General features: G+C 40.4%; 1 protein-coding gene across 2 annotated transcripts in view; it reads left to right on the top strand.

Annotated features, from left to right (window-relative positions):
• The window catches only part of RALB (RAS like proto-oncogene B), a 50,659-nt gene that overhangs the window by 25,619 nt on the left and 5,941 nt on the right, over nt 1-19,099 (top strand). For both annotated transcript variants that reach the window (XM_069861395.1, XM_069861397.1), the window contains exons 2-4: nt 13,472-13,625; nt 14,771-14,979; nt 17,750-17,927. In XM_069861395.1, the coding sequence (XP_069717496.1) occupies nt 13,512-13,625; nt 14,771-14,979; nt 17,750-17,927 (501 nt within the window). In that variant the 5' untranslated portion in view covers nt 13,472-13,511. The remainder of the gene's footprint in view (nt 1-13,471; nt 13,626-14,770; nt 14,980-17,749; nt 17,928-19,099) is intronic.

Genomic DNA, 19,099 nt, shown 5'->3' on the forward strand with positions numbered 1-19,099 from the left:
CCATGCCCCCCTCCTGCCCCAAACTGAAGCTCTTAAAGCTGAGAGAAGGTGCTAATAACTGGGAACCTGGTTTATGGTTCTTGCAAGTGATTTGCTTGAAAGCTGAAAATAACTTTATGGCAGAGAATTCAGTAGCAACAGATCATTCTTGCTTGACAATAGCATATTTACTTATTCATCGATAGCAGACTTGTTGAAGTAGGTTTATCTCCTGCCTTAATCATTTCTGGCTCCTGTAAACGGAATTTAGATTTTTGCAATTTAATGTGTATGTGATAGCAACTTGCCATGGTAAAAGTTTTTGCACTTCTATATCAAACATTTAAGGAATAGAAAAGCTTTCAGACTACTCCTGTAAATAAGTTTCCTATTTTAGTTTTTCAGTACTGAACAGTCTGTTGTACACCTCTTTTGGAGTAGGTCAGTTTGATTCTGCTTTGCGTGCCTGGAGAAAAGTGAAGCTGACCTGTTTTCACTAGAGTTATGTATATGCTGCAGAGGAATGTCTCGTTTAGAGACTTTGTTGGAATGCTTTACAAAAACTCCTAACTGAGAGCTTAATTTGACCAGACAATATCCTTTCTCAGTCACCCTTAAACTTGTCTCTAATTGTCAGTGCCGTAGTGCTGGATACCTGGGTACAAGAGTAGTGGAGACATTTTGATCAAATCAAGCCAGTAGTGATGGGACATTGCCTAGACATCTCTGATGTGTACACTGAAATCCTGGATGATGTATGTATTCAGCAATTTAATGCTGCTTTCAGGCTTTAAGGTTTTTTTATCTCCAACTTAACTGATTAAGCACCAGCTGTTATTTGACCAAATGCTGGATAAAATGGCTTGCTTCTCTGGGAAGTGTTGGGGTCCAGACTTCGTAAGCAACAGGACTTCCCTGTGAGCAGAGCAGAAGTGGCCAAGTAATGTAGCAGAACAAGCACTAACATAATGATCTAGGAATCTAGTTCATAGTTTGTTGTTTTCTTGTTCTTTATAAGCTCTGTTCACTTTCCACACAGGGGATACTTGGGCTATAAGTTTAAGTTGATTTTTTTTTTTTATTAACAAGGTTCAGAATCCGTGTGACTGTTGATTAAGTGAATTGCTTTCTTTTACATGATGAATTCATCTGAATTAATGGCCTCTCATAGCAGAGGTACTGAAGGAGTCTTTTTCTCATGGCAGCTGTGCTGGCAGTAAGCACTCATGGGAATGCAAGTGCATCGTGGTATCGAGACAAACAGTGCCTAAGGTTGGTAGGTATCTTGTGTGCGGAGCAAACAGCTCTGGGTGGGGGAGTAGTGGTTCTCTGGGAGTTTGAAAGGCAGTGACTGGGGAGGCCACAGAAGCAGATAAGCATAGGTTTTGTGTGCTTGCTGCTTTTCACACCCTGTGGACCTGATTTCAAGTATCTTTTACATGATTGACTTGTGAAAAATGCTGATCCTAGTTATCAGGCAAGATAGATAGTGACTGTATTCTGAAGCTCTTTCTGTCATAATTTTAAAATCTTATTCTGCTGATAAAGCATTCAGTTGTTTAGATTTTCTCTCTTTATCCATCCCCTGTCTCTGGAAGCTATTCTGCACCACCTTCTAGCAGTGATGATAAGGTTCCATTGCTTATTACCCCGTATTGCATAGAGTGACAAGGTCAGCAGTCTTGGCTGTCTCACTCCCGCAGTGGTGATCATCAGTTTTGTGGCTTTTGTTCTGTAGTATGATTTATAACTTGCTCTTAATAAAAGCCTATGGAGCAGATACTTAAAAAAGTACTTGTTGATAGCTGCCAAAGAGCAATAATTTTGCTTGTATCTCCTTTCAGCCCATTAAACAGGACTAAGCAGTTTTTATCCATGCCTGCCCCAGAAATATCAAGTTGTCTTGTCATTTAAGCAAGATGAATCTAATTTATGCTTTGTCTCTTCATGTTCTTCCAATTACTGCTTTAATAGTAATATTAAAGGATCTGTTTTGTCTCTTATGCTTGAGATATGCAAATGTGCTTTTCAAGACCTGTCAAAATGAGTCGTGAAGTCATGTAATACGAGAATGTTATTTAGGCTGCTGTGTAAAGAGCTACTTGAATCTTTATGGTAACAAAGTGCTTCCTTAGAGCAGTTGCTTTCACCTGTTTTATATGGCATCTTGAGCCCATAGTGTTCCTAATTAATGCTTGCTGAAGTGGTTGAGAAAGGAGCAAATACTAGCTGATTACATGAATATGAGACTTAATAGAAGTGTAGTCTTGACTAGGAATCTTTGTAGGATCACAAGTCAAAGACTGAAAATTCAGTCTTGGGATTATAAGCATTTGTCAAAGCCTTAATCCTGTCAACTGTTACTTTGTGAATTAGTGTTGCTGTCAGTTGATGTGATTAGTATAAATTATTTCAGGCCACTAAAAGTGCAATGAAACCAAAGTTTTTATATGTTCTTAAATTTGGAATGTGGCACTAATCTGAAGTCAAAGCGTAAAACAGGAAGCTGGGAACATGCTGAATTAAGTACGTGCTGTGATTTCTCTGGATTCTTGCTCTTTCTGTATGTATCTTTATAGTGAAAAAGATTATTCCTCAGGAGAGTACAGGAAGCCTAGACTGAGCCCCAGCTTTGGGTGTGGTTTTATTTGTGTAGTTAGCCACCTTAAAGAATGTTTCCAGTTTGGATTTGGTATTGGTGACTGTTTTTTTGCAGTCTAGTGGCTTAAATAACAGGTTTTTTTTTAAAAAATCCCACTTTACAGATAAGATTATAATAAACTACTGCGTTACAGGCTTATACTCAAACTATGACAAAGCCCTCTAAAAGTTTAGTTGTAGGAGTCACCTGAACTCTGGACTCCATGTTGCAGTACGCTAACTGCAGTGGCTTTTTTTAAAGGAGTTGGTTTATAATGCTAGTGCTACCCTGCTCAGCAGGACACTGTCTTGGGTACCACCCTAAAGCAGACATTTAGTGAGAGAAGTGTTTTTAGATCAAGCTGCATGCTAGTTACCTCAGCTTTCCAGAAAAGATGGGGTCTTGCTGGTTGAGGAAGCTGCTCCCTGATTAGAATTAACTAATTCTAAAGTATGTAGTGATCTCTACAGCATTTCCACTCAACTGCTACTGCAGTAAAAAAACTTGTCCCTGTGGTGGTACTCCTCTGTTATTTAGTGTTCTTGGTTTAGGGTGAGATCCCATTTTGGGTAGGTAAAGGAATTCTCAGACACCAAGAAGTCTCATTGACTGTTATGGCAGCCTTCTGCTTTTATCTCCTATGTCATAAAATAGACTAGCCAAGCAATTTAAGGAAATGGTCTTTCAGAAGACAGGAATGCATGCTTGAAACTGGTGCCATTTCTCATTCTACTTTCTCATTTTTGTAACACATTCTAGAGGCAGTTTAATTCTTTAAACAAATCTGCAAGCTCATTGAGAATGTACTTTTAAGTTCATCATATAAGGCAAACTGAGATCAAAGTAGGCAATGGGAAGATTCTTTTCTGATTCTGTATAGAATATAGTGATAGTGGAAGGAAACTAATTGAAAACATTACACTTGAGTAGGTGGGCTGCTGTGGTATTGTGCATCTTTACCATCATTTAGTTTGTAAAACAAGGATCAGGCAGTGATCATGTCCAACTCACTTTCCTTAAGTGCTCACAACTGTCTTCTAATAGTAGCCGTCATCTGATGAGCGTGCCTCCTATAATACTCTTGTACATAAATATTAGTTAAGGTTTCTAATTAACTGTTAGTCATGAAGGACTTGCTGTAAGTTTTTTAGCTCTGCTATACTACTTGTTCAAGTTATTGAACAGGCCTTCCACTTCCAAAGATTCCATCCCCCAAATAAGACTTGTAGCAACTCTATTGGTGAGGCACAGACTTGACTGTGTAGTTGCTGAGGCTGTAAGACACTTCTGGTGACTGTCCCGTTCAGTGCTTGGCTCTTGTGTGATGTGCCCAATTGAAGGAGCGTAGTGACTCATAGTGTATTTCCGTGAACCTTTCAGTTAAGTGCTTAAAATAGTGGAAGTATTTTAGACGCTATAGGGAAATGATTCCCCAGTGCCTCTGGGGAGGTGGGACTGGGATTAAGAGTAAGCTCAAAGCAGTTTCACCTGCCTCCATAAAATGTGTGCACAGCAGTGGCTCCTGAGCAGCAGTCTCCCCAAATGCAGACATGAACATGAGACACCAGCTTCAGATTAGGAGCGAGGGCTGTGATTGTATGGGCAGAGATGGTTGCTTCTGCTACTACCCAAGTCAAACGACATAGTATCTGGACTTCTGATTTATTCCAGGCATCCAGTTCATGGGTGAAACTGAAGACAGCATGATTTAGTGAGATCATTGTCTGGGTTAGCAGCTCATGGCCAGTCTGTCTGCAGTGTCTTGTGCTGCATTTGTGTATGTATGTCGAGGATCTGGGGTATGAGGGGAGGAAACTTGGCTGGGTAACATTTTGTGAGAACTGAAGAATTAAGTCATGCAGTTCTTCAGTATGCTTATGGAATTTGCTAGATCAATGGTAGTGGCAATTTACTTGGGCATTTTACAGCTACAGATTATCCATTGAAGTAGTAACTGAAATAACGTTATAACCTCGTCCTCATGTAGGAATTGAATCTTAGGCTATTTTGAACTTGTGTGCCACTGAAGACATTGCGTAAGCTCACATATTTGACTTGTCTGTATTTATTAAATTCCTAAAGATCTGATTAAAAGTTGGTATTAGATTAACAGTCTGAAGCATGCTATTGTCTCTTAGCTGTGATTTGGTGGTCTTGGTGCTGTGTATCAAAGATGAACATGATCTTGCATGGATGAGCATTCAAAGGAAGCATAGTTGAGATATGCTTTGCAAGCGTGGGGAAGTGAGGCTGTTGGACAGCTCTGTTGCCCCAAGTGTCACTTTTCTGTCACTAATGGACTTGGTGTGAGAAATGTCATAATTCAATTAGGCAACTAGACAGTCACCCCCGCAGTGACAAACTCTCAGCATAGTCATACTGATTAATGATATTAACTCAATCTTTGTGCTTGTAGAGCATTTCTATCAGGCTTCCTATCAAGTTCTTGCTAGGATAAGAGCAGTGTGGTGGATACTTTTCTTCTATAGTCTGTCTGCAATATGTCTGCTGGGTATTAATACCCGGAGGCTTTTTAAGAGTTCTTGGAGAGGTCTAGCTGGGAAGGTGTGATTTTAGCTGTAATAGCACTAGTTGTCTTGTAATTTCCACTTCAGGTAATATTATCTTGTTGAAATAGAGTATGTTCTGCTGGGAGCTATGTGCAATCTGCTAGTTACTCCGCACTGAGTAATGTGGAAAATGGGATTGTACTTCCTTTTTCCCCCCATAAAACTGTGTAACTATGATGCTTCTGTGTGCCATCTGTGAAACACTGAGGCAGTTTAAAGTATTGATAGCTGTACTGCATTGACCTGTAACTACCTTAAAATACTAACCCTTTTGTGTAAGAGTTTAGGGAGACTGTGATGGACTGGGACCTTCTCTGAGGGACCTCATCTCAAGAGAAACTTCAGTTTAGGGTGATGCTGCTGACTTCTATTGAGGGAGCATGTAATGCCTGTGAGCCTGATACACCTGCTGTCTTTTCTGGTGAAGAGAAGTGGTGCTACTAGCTAGGGAAGGGAAGCAGCAGTTTTGTGCTTATCTGGTTCATCACTGTTAACGTGGGACAGATAACTGTGTGACAGGGCGCTACAATAACTTGACAGAGCTGGTAGGTTGCACCCAATGAAGCAAGCAGGATGCAAGGCTGCTATTAGAATCTAAAAGGAGAGGCATAACATTGAAGCTGTAGTTCTGCCATGCTGTGAATATCAAAGATGCACACTGTCTGTAGAAAATAATGTTAAAAGTCTCTAAAGATGAGAAAAGAAACCTACTAGACACTCCCCCAGCTGCTGTGCAGCTTCTGTGGACTCAAAAGGACGCTTTCACTTTAATTATTGCAGAGTACAAAAGCGAATGGAGTGACCCAGCTCTAGAAGGCAGTGTTCTATAAACAGTGCTTGAAGTTGTTTTACAAAGGTTCTGATGTGTGATAGCCTCTTAACCCTCAAAGATGCCCGTTGTGCACATACCTTACTGTACAAGGATTACTGTTCTCATCAGCAATGTTGTGGGGAATGAAGCTGCTCGTGTACTTACCAGGAGAGGTAGTTCTAGATCTCTCTGCCTTGTTGCTGTCATCTCTTCCTCATACGTCCATCAGTGTCACCGGAACTGATGCTGCATCCAGGACAGAAATTCAGGCTTCCAAATAGTGATGATCTCCTGAAGGGACAGAGGCACAGTATCATGTTGGGTCTTTCTGTGCCTTGGTGGAGTCATGAGTTGCACTTTCTGACATTGTAGCAGTGTGAATACAAATTCCGCAATGTCACAGTTGACTTGTTAACAGATTTTTATGGTACTCTCTCTGGAAAGCTGATGCATGCTGGCATATTGGCAGTTTTCCCACCATTACATTGTCTGGTTTTTACTGATCTCCATAAGAATCTGAAGAATCCTGTAGGAGAAACTGCCAGTTTATCTTCTTCCTCCGTGAGGAAGTCCAGGTGGAGGTGACTCACCTAAATGACTGTAGGGGTACAGTTCTCTGTAGACTATTTTCATGCATCATATCATAGGGGAGTTCACCTTGTGAATGGTGTGGTTCAGGAGATAAAGTGGAGCAGCAGTGGAGACAGCCGTTAGCTTCTGTTCTTGCAGATATATCCTGAATGCATATAAAGCATTGGAAATATGAGTTTAGTACAAACATATTTGAATTGGCGTCATCTGTCCTTTCAGAACCACTTACATAGGTGATTAGTGGATTGCTGTTGTACAAATGCATTGCTGCACAATCAAGTAGCTGCACTTAACACTTAGTGGGCTCATTTTTGAGATGAGCTGTGTGTTTTCTTTAAGCAGAAGTCAGCTTGGTATCATAGCGAAGTGCTGGCTCAATAGTAAATTGGAAAGGCTATGTAATTGTCCTCTTACTCTAATAGACTGTTTAATGCTGCTTTCCATGATTCTTCCCTTTGTTGGTTGAATGCTCTTTGTCTTTATGAAGACTAATGGGGAAAAACAGGCACTGCTTTATTGGACTGGAAAATGGTGATGCCTACCTAAATAGAATAATGGTAATGAAACAGGCGTTTTATACAGGTCTGTACAAAGAAGCCCCAAGACTAAGATGAAGCAGTAGAAATAAAGCTTGTGTTTCAGTGTCTGTACTCAAGCTCTAATTAAGGTGACTTGCAAGGCTTTATGGACTGCAGAGCAGTAGTGTGTTGGGATGCCCTCATGCAATGATAATCTCTTGATATAGTTGTTAAGTGGCTGCTAAGTCTACTACTAGAACTTGCATGGAGAAAGAAAATGCCCGATTACCAAAATCAAGTCTTGGCCCTGGGTTTCGCTCTCCTGCTCAGCCCAGGACTGCAGGAGGTAGGGTGTTGCCTGTACCAGCATACATGCCCGAGGACCACAGTGTGAAAAGGATAAGGGAACTTCCCTGTTTCTGCAGTGATGTAACCAACCTTTTGGCTGCTGTAGTTCTACTTTTCTTTGGCCTCGGTTACACAAACTCATTCTTGCTTCCCATCAGCACTGGCACTGGGGCATGCTGAATGGCTGTCTTACGGGGTGAACTTGAACAGCCAGGGGCAGGGGAGAGGGGCCACAGCAGAGAGGATGGTGATAGCAGCATTGGGTGATGTAAATGGGGGCTGTGAAACTGCTGTCTCAACCTGCTCTGCAACACATCTCAAACTGAATGAATTCCCTGATCTGATTAAGCATGGTCTAGAAAAATCTTTAGCCACACCTGAGAAGGTAAGAAACGCGTGGTGGTACATGATGAAGGATACAAGGATATCCCGAGCAGAAATTTCTGCCAAACACATCATAATCTCGGTTTACCTTGAAAACCAATAGCTGGAGACATGCCAAGAGGTAAGATAGCACAGCGAAAGAAGATAGAGTAGCATTTTTATTTTTAGCCTGCATGTCCTAACATTTTTGGTAGCATGAAATATGCCACTTAATCTCAAATGAACTGTGTTTTTTTTTTAATAGCTGAATTACCAGTTGGAACATTTACAGTCCATTGAAAGCTAATGGAATTTCAGTACTTAAATATTTTCTGGATAACCTCAGAACAGCTGAGGAGCTCTTATAGTTCATAGCTCAGTGAGGCTGTTAATTAGTTTTGTGATCCAGGGAGTTTCTGTGACTGCATTCTTGTGGGCATATCACAGAACCAAACACCTCAAAGCCTCCAATTCATGCTCTGATAAATGAGGATCACTAAAATAGTGTTGTAAAACTTTGTCCTTTCTGTGCTTGCTTTTGATGACGTCATATTTAAGACTTTAATAGGTTGAATACCCAGATTTTCCTTTAAAAGTAGATATCTAAAGGGTTTAACAAAGCTCTTCTGTCAAGCTATTGGGTGAAGGGTTTCTAGAATCCTGTTTTAAAATCCAAAGAATGACTGCTTTCAGTGGCAGGGTAGCAATGAAAAGAAATGTCCAAAGAGCTGCACAGTGAGAGAACAAGGGCTGATCTCAGCAATTTTGAGCTTGGAGCTTTATTTCAGTTTTAAATCCCAAACTGAATTGGAAGAACTAGAAGCAATTCCAGTTAAAGCCTTTGGAGTGGTCTAGAAATTTTTTTTACTATACTAACAGAAGATTTACTGAGAAACAGGTAGTCTTGGTGCTAAGTTTCTAATGTTTTGGGTTGTTGTAAAATGAATTCCTCTCTTGTGAAGTGAAAAGTGCTGTTTTCTTTCTTTGAATGACTGTACAACTGTGGAACCTTTAAAGCAGGTGAAGTAAAAAGGGATGTAGAAAGTGCAGGTGGGTTTGAAATGCATGTAGTTATTCAGTAATAGTCTCTAAATCTTGGCATTAGTTCAACTAATCCTGTTTGTTAGCAATGTTCTGAACAGTTTTAACTGTTCAGGCTGAGTGTGGAGAAACTGTCAAACTGATGCTCAAGTTTGGAGTTTGTGAAGCTGTTTGTAAACAAATGCCTTTAAGTGCTCAGTTTTAAGAGACCAGCCAAGAATGATACAACATTGCGCAGGTTTCTCTACAGCAGGAGGCCTCAGTTAACCTGGAGAAGTTGTAACCTAAACAAATAAGACAAGGAAAGGCTGAAATGGCTGGTGAGCTTAGGGTTACATTTCTTATGTGGAAGGTGGCATGGTTTGATTAGTCCTGAGGCCAAGTACAGATCTTCAGAAGTCTACATCAAAACAGCTTTTTAGTAACCACTATGGTTCAATTTGTAGATCTTGCTGTGCTTCATGTGGCCAACCTGTATGTGGTGTAACCTTCCCTTGGTCTGAAGAGCATTAACAGCTGGACTTGATCCTAAAACTCTTTGCCAACCTAAGCAATTCTGTGATCTTTAACTAGCACCACAAAGCTCCTGTCATGCATGTGGGTTTGTATAACCTGTTAAAAAAAAATAGAATCCAGAGTTGTCAGGTCAATGGTTTCATCTTATCTTCTAAAGTAAATGAAGCAGGTAATTACTTCTAATTTTTGAAAGATCAAAGACTGCCTGAAAGTTTATGCTCTGACCTGTGCTCTAGCACTTTTTTAAGCAGGATGAACTGTAACTAGAATAAACCTCAAAAAAATCCTTTCAGAAAGATTTATTTTTTTTAAAGCTTATGGTGCATAGTACACAAAGTTTGCATGGTGTCATTAAACCTGAGGCTGGAATGGCAGATTGAAATTAAATGGATAGACTGCTATTGACTGGATCACTTCTCTTCATCAGAGGTGGATGAATCGAGTTGTTTGGGTACAGTTTACTTCCCAGCAAGTAAGTAATAATATGGGAGAGGAGGGAATACTTATCACAGAATTAGGTGACTTGTCTGGACTCTTATTCTGAGCAGACTCTTCAGCAGCCTTATTAACTCTTGGCCTTAAGTATACCTTCCCTTAAACTGAAGGGAATTTAATAGTGTTTTAAAAGCATCTCCAGTTATCACAGGATTTTCTAGACACCACTACTTATTTTGAGAGGTGGCTGGATTTTCCAAGACTTCCTTTTCTATAAGGAAGGGATGAATTAGGATTTACCTCAAAGATACTTAATCTACAGAATGGGATCTTACGTCTCAAAGATGATTGAGGAAAGAGCTTCCACTTGCATTAAATGATTTTTAACGTCAAGAAACTGTTAGATGTGAGCTTTTAGCCACACTGTCTAAACTGTTTCTTGGGCTGCAGAGACAGAAATGTAAGTAAAAACCCAGTTAGTTACAATGACTTCTTGTTGTTTTATTCAAGTATTCCTATGAAAACCTCAGTTCCCCTTTCTGAACCAGTGATGTGCCTGTTTTGTAAATGCTGATACTTCAGCACTGATGCTGCCTGTGTCAGTCCTGTGCCTTCGGCCTTGCCTTGTTCTGCATTGCCTGGCTGTTCCAGGGCTGAAGGGGACCATGCTCCCTCTGGTGCCACCAAAGAAGAGATGCCTTGTGTTGTGAGTGGACTTCTGCATTCAGAGGGTTCATGTAGTGTTGATACTCTAAAAGATTCAAGTGGCACTTGACTTTCCCTGCAGAGCTGTGACAAGTACCTTGGCCATTAAGAGCAGGCCTAACTTTAGATGCAACCAAACTATAAATTTGTATGCTGTTGGAAGAGTTTTATTCAATATTATACTTTGGTTACAAGTGGGGTAGTACTGTGTGTGAAGACTGACCTTGCAGTTTCTACTGTCTGGTGTTGAGGTGGGATGGAGGAGGAATGATTTAAATACTTTCTTCGCCTACCTCTATGATAAGCTTGTACTGAACCAGGGTGGTCAGCATTTTATCTAAAAGGCTGCTATTCCTTTAATATGACTAGATAAAGCTATAGTACCTGTTGACAGGAAGTAGAAAGTTGCAATCTTCTCTCTTGGCTATTAGCAAATGTTTTAATTGCTTTCTCATGGCACAGTGGACTTGGGCAACTTTATAAGCAGCAGCACTATGTTTGTATTGCCAGAAGAGTGTTTAACTTGAAAGCTTTGTGTTAAGTAACAGCAGTTACAACAACCCTAGGATGCCTGTTAAAGAAATACTCAAAAGTTAAAACCAGTCACAACTACACTGAGAAGTTGCCAAGAGTCACTTGGCTTCTCCACAATGCAGCTTATCTGCTACTGTCAAAGCCAGGCTGCTCTTGAACTAGGACAAAGTTAACTTCTGTGCAACTTCAGAGCAAGCTGTGGTGTTATTGGAACACATGTAGTCCCCAAACTATCTCATTTTGAGATCAGTCTGTAGCTTGTATGCCTTGTGTGTGTATCTCCAAGCAAGCCGGATTCTAGTTTATAATCTGTAGAACATGTGGACCATAAACAAAGAAAGCCTTTCAGCAATAGCTTCTAGAGTTCAGATGTTATCTGTTGCATTTTCTCCCAGTTTGTCCAAACTGCCCTAGCAGGGAGCTCTGTTTTCTGCCCCTCTTGCCTCTTTGGTGACCAAGAATTAAAAATCAAGCTTGCAGTCTTCTTCTGGTTTGGAATCTGGGGTAATTGCTGAATACATTCTCTAACACAAATGTTTGTGCTGTATAGGAAGAATCTTTGAAAACTAGGAGCTATCGCATCCTACTTCGATACTAATGGGTGTCCTGGATGAGGGAGCAGATGTATAACATAACATAGACGATTACCAGAGGAAAATAACTGTCTTCATTTACCAGTGTTTATCCCAGAATGAATGCTTAAAGATGATTAATTTGCATGACTGTACCAAATGTGTGTAGCAAACAATTATGACTATAATAGTCTGCATGGAAAAGCGCTACTGCTCAGATGTTTGGAAATGCTGTCCTGGTGTCACTTCTTGATTTTTGGCGTGTTTGTTGAGAGCTTAGTTTGATTTGTTGTTTTTTTAGAACATCAGGTCATAACAAGAGGGGAAAAATCTTCACAGTTGGTGTACCCTGGGGCAGGTTCCCTAGACTGGTTGTGGAATTGTCAACCTCAGACTGTAGGGCACAAACTGGATTGCTTGGAGCAAACTGCTTTAAGGGAGGGGTTTAGGCTGGACAACATCCAAAGGTAGGTTGACAATTCATTAGTTAATTTTGTGTGGGGCAGCTAGTTATCCTGAAGGGTTTTCCTAATGCAGTGCTCTAGCTTCTACTGTAAGCCTTGTATTTCCATCCAGTAGAATTTGATAGCGTGGGAGTTCTGGTATCTTTCTGGAGTAAGTCATGTGTGGACGTATTTAAGACTCTTAGTAGGTCCTGCTGCTTCTGGAATAATGGGTGTTGCTGTCAGTCAAGGCTGGTATAGCCCCTTTCCATGGCAGTGTTGCTGGTCAGCTGTTCTCCTTACTGCACTCTGCCAGACAGGAAGATCTGGGGCCCTAAGCTATCTGACTGTGCATATGCAAGTGTTGCTATACTAGCATCTCCCTTTAGCCATCATGCGTTTGGAGTACGCATCTGTTTTTTATTCAGCGTGGGAATCCTGACTGGTGACACATTTCTTTGTAGTGGTCACTTCTGCTTTTGTCCCTAATGTGCTGTTCTTAGAGCTGCTGATCTGTGCTGTTCAGTGTGGCAGCTGATGCTTGTGTTTTATCAACCGCTGTGTCCAGCTACTCTTAAAGCAGTATTATTTTTAAGAGAACTCTAGCAATTAATTACTTGGTTCGCATGACACACAAACAAGGGCTTGTTAACTTGTACTTGTTGGTTGAAGCTTACTCTCTTACAATTTTGCAACATCAGAAGGATTGGAACTGAGAATTTTTTGCCGTAAAGCAAGATTTTTTTTTTTTTCCGAATGCAAATTAGATTTCCAGCATTAGAAGGCAGGAAGAGTATAAAATAAATGTTAATGCCATGCCATAAGACTTTCTGCTAGAAGCTTTTGCTACTTGACCCTGCCAGAATTTACCGGGTATCTTTGCTTTTTTCTTAGCCTATGTAGAGAAGAGATCAAAAGTCATGTTTCTACTTCTGAGCAGGTCTAGGGTATAGCTCTGCTTCCACGTGGAAACTAAGCTGCAGCAACATTAAAGAAATATTTTAGGAATGTGTAAAGCCTTATAACAAGAAAAATAAAAACCACTTAATTTCATGTTGTTTGAGAAAGTGGTTTTTATAGTTTTTTGGAATCTTCTCTAGGTAGCAGACATGCAGCATGGGTTTACAAGTAAGAACAATTTGTTCAGCCAGTAGCTGCTTTGAGAAACCTTTGGCACTAATGGTACCTTTGTTGCAAATAGAAGATATTTGCTCTAATACCTTGTTCTTACTCATGCTTTAGACATCAGTGACATGGTTTGCTTACTAGTGTGTTAATGACCCGTTCTTCAGGCTTCCTGGGCAGGGTCTTAATTGGGTCTTTCAGCACTAGTGAGATTTTTACCTGCCTGTTACCTGTAGTATCACTAGGGTCATGAATGGTGACTGTTTCTTCTGTCTGCAGATCTGATTGGTTGGCTGGCACTTCTGTGGCAAGCAGGACAATGGCTGCTAGCAAGAGCAAGAATCAGAGTTCCTTGGCCCTCCATAAAGTAATTATGGTTGGCAGTGGAGGTGTGGGCAAATCTGCTCTCACTCTTCAATTTATGTATGATGAGGTAAGTAGCTTTTGGTTCAGCTTCTCTAAAGCACCAATGTATATGGCTTACTAAACTTTTTGTAGTGGCACAGGGGAGCTAAGTGTAAGCAGCAAAAGACCTAATGACCTGACTGGCAGGAGAAGAAGGTAGGAATCTGGGATGAGTGCCCTCTGGGAACATCTTTGGCTAAGGGTGACAAAATTAAAGCTTATTAGCGAAAAAACGGTCTTCAAAAGACATGCAGAAGGTGAATGTGTTGTCTGACAGCACAGTGCCTGTTACCAGTTGGCATTGAACTTTAATTTTGTTGCATTTTTTAAATCTTGTTAAGGTTGAAGGCAGAAGTAAGCATTCTAGTTCATTCTGAGCTGGGTGATGAAGTAAGCATGTTTATAGCATGAATTCTTCCATGTATAGGTATATAGGAAGCTAGATCAGACTGTCCAGCCTAGTACATGAAGGGATATGTGATCCTGTAGTTCAGAAGTTAGTGTTTATCTGTAGGCTGTCCACATATTTAGTGGTGTGAATGTCTGAACAGGTGGCATAAGCATTAGTGAACGCCAGTTGGCTTAATCAGGCTACTCACACAGTCTTTTGTTGTACTTTGAGGCTGAAAGAAAGGAGGTGGAAAGGTAAGGAGTCTGTTGGATGTATTTTGTCAGCACAGAACTAAATGTTGAACTGGCAGTGGCTTTGCGGGCCCGATCAGTATTGAATGGACTGGACTAAAGTACGTGCCCGTGTAATTATGGAGCATGTTTTGAGGTTCAGCAGCTAGATGCTGTTGTCTACGCCTATTGAGGCTTTAGGTAGCTGTACCTGATGTACATGGAAATATTTTTTTAAGTGCAAGATCTAGATAATGCCACCAGTTTGCTGGTATCTTTGTCCCTTAAATTGGGCTGAAATTGCTGAACAGCATTTGATGTAGCAAGATTATTTCTCTTGACTAGGCAGACTGTCTCTTTGATGTATCAAGTGCTTAAATTTGCTTTTTATAGTAAAACTGAAAAAAAAAGTGGAACTTTAGTAGCTGACTGAATTATGAGAAGGTTTTTGGGAAATTGAATGTCACTAAACCGAAAGAAAATGGGTATGTACAAGTGCTGTGAACATTTGACAGTAATTCTAAACGCTAATCCCTGTCTTGTCTTCTTCAGTTTGTAGAAGACTATGAACCTACAAAGGCTGACAGCTACAGAAAGAAAGTAGTTCTGGATGGTGAAGAAGTTCAGATAGACATTCTGGACACAGCAGGACAGGAGGATTATGCAGCTATCAGAGATAACTATTTCCGCAGTGGGGAAGGGTTTCTTCTAGTCTTCTCAATAACAGAGCATGAATCCTTTACAGCAACAGCAGAGTTCCGGTAAGTAGTTTCTCCCCCAGGCAGGGGGAAATATCTGGTATTTATGTTGCTCTGACAACTCTTAGGATAAAAAGCTGTAGCTTTTTTGTCGGTTACCATTTGGTCAATGAGAATGGCAACCCAACCATTTTACTGTCAGTAACTGGTAGCTTAAAGCACAGTATCCAGACTCTGGCTGTAGGTGTCTTCATGCTTTCAACTTATGAGTACATTATGCCAGCAGCAACTTCAGGCAAGTAACAGATTCTTGGACTCCTAAAACATGCATATTCGAGCCAATATTCAGTCTTTGTAAAGTTTTTAATTATCTTAAAGCAGTGCTTCTGGAATTAATTCTGCCTTTTGGCTAGGTTTCAGACACTGTATTGCTTACTGCTAGAAGCAGGTGCTCTAAGGAAAGGAAGGATTAGCCTTCATTCTCAGGTATGGACTGATGCCAAACAAGGGTTGGCAGCCATGCAGTACTATTGTAGGCAGATGTATTCCTAGAAAGACACACAGTAGTGATAAATGCTTCCATTTTTGTTCTTGTTCTAATGTAAAAATTGACACCAGACTGAGCACAAACTGCTTGTGTAGTGTAAAAGGGAAAAAAAAGGGGGGGGGGAGTGGGGAGGGGCAGGGAGGGTTTAATCCATTCTTATGGCCTCTGAACTCACATAGCCAGGCTCTGCAGGGCAAGTGTTGTAACTCTTATCTGGTAGTAGCTGTTTTCTCGGTGTAAAAGGTGATCTGGAGATTCTCTAGGACAGTGGTACGACTTGAAGTAAAACTTGCCAAAACATAGGGCAAGCATTAGGAGTTTATGTTTGCCAGAATAAAAACTTTATCAGTCTGGCTTATGTTTGCTTTGCTTCAGTGGTACAAGGCTAAGAGATACTAATCCATAATGCAAGTGCTAGTGCTAAGGTAGATACCTATTTCTAAGTTTTTCTTAAAGCTGTGGCAACCCCCCATCACATTCTAGGACTTTGGTCCATTTTTTAATAGGTTATACTCTAGGAGATTGCTTATTTTTTTTTCAGAGGTATAAAAAATGTAGTTCTTTCATCACATAATACTTCTGTGACTCTGCTAAACTTCAGAATGCTGACAGTTATGGGGCACACAAGCAGAGCTGTTCTGCTCAGTTTGCTTTAACTGGAGGACTTTAAACAGCTAAACTGTCATAGGACTGCAAAACTAAGTACTTGGGCTGTTTCTAGTATAAGATGGAGGGGAAAAAAAACAGATGCCATTAAAAAAAAACCCAACCAACCAAAAAAAGCCAGGAGAAAAATGAGACACTTGGAAGTACCCAGCCTGGGTTTTGGCTTGTGTGCTGAAGTGAAATATAAGGTTAAATTCAAGGCTTAAGGCTTTGGATGAAAAGGAGTAGGAGTGTTTATCTTGGCAGTTTGTAGGTTTTGTCTGACTTCTGTAACTAGGTTAACTGTGTGTTGGTTCAAGATTCCAGCACAACAAAACAATGAAAAAGCAATGTTAGTCCTAAAGACAAGCAAGGGGGGGACCTAAGAACCTAAAAGCCTTGAGATGGAGAATCTCCTACTTTTCAATGGGTCAGAGGTAGACAAATACTGAAATTAGTTAAACAAAGTATTTAGTTATCTGACATGTAAGAACCAGCTCCTTGGAAAACTCCACAGGAAGGAGGGGAGGAATGAGTAGTATGAGTCACCAGCATCACAGGCTAAACTACTGATTGGTGTTATTACTATTAACTTCCAGAGTTTTAAACTATGTAAAAGTTGAACACTGAATGAGCTATGGGTTTGTCTTTAAACCCTAGCTCTCCTGGTTATGCTATGCATTCAGTGTTTAAGTGCCTCTGTAATCTGAAAATGTGTGAAGGTACAATTGAATGCAACAGCAGAATGTCTGCTTCTGTGTTAATACTACTTTAGATTATCCTGTACTTTGTACATTCACTTATATTGTGGAAGGAAAGTACAAGCATGTGAAGTAGTGTGGCAACTCGGTGGGATGAACCCAGTTTGACTCTTGTTCATAACAAAACAAAGGAGTCCAAAAATAACTGTAGACTGATACAGTTCTCCCAGAGTCCTAGATGGACAGCAGCATGTGTCAGTGTGGTTTCAACCCACATCTTACTCCCAATAATAGCACAGACTGAGACTGACCTTCCGCATCACTGTCTCCTTTCCCAGATGCTGATATAGGTCTTTTTAGAATGACAAAGGATAGCTAGGTTAATGCTGATGGTTCAAATATTTTCTTGATGTCTTTGAAGGAGGAAGGCGGGGTAGCATTTTAGTTTAGCACTATTTAATAACTGTGTAAAGTTTAGGGAGCCATTGAGAATGATCTCTGCCAGCTGCTTGTGCTGTTCTCAACCTACTGCCTTGCCTAAGCCTTGATGTTGCCCAGACCTATACTGGAAGTGGGGTGTAGATTGGAGATTGAAGATGGTGACATGAAACATGGCAGATGTGGCACTTTCACTCTTTTCTTCTTTCAGAAATGACCTTCTACTGTGAGTTGCTCTTCTTTATTAGATCCTTTGTAGTAAATTTACTAAATGGTAAAATGGCCTTCCTGGAAGTGTGAGGCTTCTATTGGTGTAAAAACGATAGCATTAGTATGTTAAACTTGGAGTAATTTTAAGTGTGTTTTGAACTGTTGGGAAATGTTCTGTTGAGTACTGTTGTAAACTATAATGTGCAGACCACTTGATTCGTTCCTGATAAGGTTGGGCTTTTGTTGCCACTACTAACACAGATATTTTCATTTTGAATACCCAATGCATTAGGGAACAGATCCTGCGTGTGAAGGCAGAAGAGGATAAAATCCCTTTACTGGTAGTGGGAAACAAATCTGACTTGGAAGAACGCAGACAAGTGCCTGTAGAAGAGGCTAGAAGTAAGGCAGAGGAGTGGGGCGTGCAATACGTAGAAACTTCTGCCAAAACTAGAGCGAATGTAGATAAGGTAAGGCAAACGGCATCTGCTCAATTAGATCGTTACTACTTGTTTAGTAGGTGAGTGACTAATTCTTAACTCTGGCTAGGACAAAAGCAAATCCATAGTTGGGCTTCTGAAAGCCTAGATTATCAAAAATGAGCTTGCTAAGATGTGTGCGCTTAAGAAAATACCTAGCTTTATAGGAGCTAGAGACCCAGTACAAATTGATGCTATTGTCTTATTGTAATTGTTTGTACCTGAACCAATAGGTTTTCCATAGCACATGGGTAAACGGGTTTAAGGATTCCCTGAAGGTATGGTTTTGTTTACAGGCTATGTCCTATTATTATAACAGCAATGAACAGCAAGCTATAGGCTTGATGTACTTAAAAATTCCCCGGAGAGCTACATTTAGTATGGTTAACGTTAAAGATTTCACTCTTGTTTTCTGCTAAGCCTACTTTGAATTAAGAGCTCTTCTTGCTACATCCATGTCCTGTTCTAACTTGTCTATGCTGGTCTAGGACAGTCACTCTTAGCATGTTTCTGCTGCTGGCATCTTGCATGCACAGTGGTGGTGGGTTATTCTGGAAGAGATGAGTTATGATTATGGAGTGTCTACCTAGTAAAGAAAAGCCAGTTTCAAGCCTTCCCTTCAACCTGTGGGGGCGGGGTGGGGGTGCGGTTGTTGAAGTGGATGCTTTTTACTTTGCCAGTCCACAGAAGATGGTCTGAAATTACTGTTGGGCCTCCTAAGGACTCCCAGCGGTGTGGCTTGGTAATTTGCATTTGTTTAAAGATTAGAAATTATAAGTGGTTTTCTCTTTAGACAGAAAATTTGCAGCTAGTTCCATTCCAAGTTCCTGTAGAACATTATCTTCTCTCCTGGTCTGTGTTAGTTTACTAATGGAAATGCTCTTGATGCATTCATTACCTAGTAGGAACTCTCATTCTTAGTTAAAATAGTGTATATGAAACCATTGAATTCAGACCTTTGGTTATAAAAGATGTATCATAATTTAAATTGTGCTAAATAACTATTCTGACTTGTGGAATGCTTTAGAGAGTCTAGATTGTCAGGTGTATGAACTGGGTGATACAGTGAAACATGAATATCTTGCTTTTTCCTCTGAGCTGTCTCATGTGACTAGCACATGCATATCCCATATTATACTTAGACTAGCTTTCTGATTAGTTGG

Source organism: Phaenicophaeus curvirostris, chromosome 7 (assembly GCF_032191515.1).
Source record: "Phaenicophaeus curvirostris isolate KB17595 chromosome 7, BPBGC_Pcur_1.0, whole genome shotgun sequence".
In the NCBI taxonomy this organism is placed as follows: domain Eukaryota; kingdom Metazoa; phylum Chordata; class Aves; order Cuculiformes; family Cuculidae; genus Phaenicophaeus; species Phaenicophaeus curvirostris.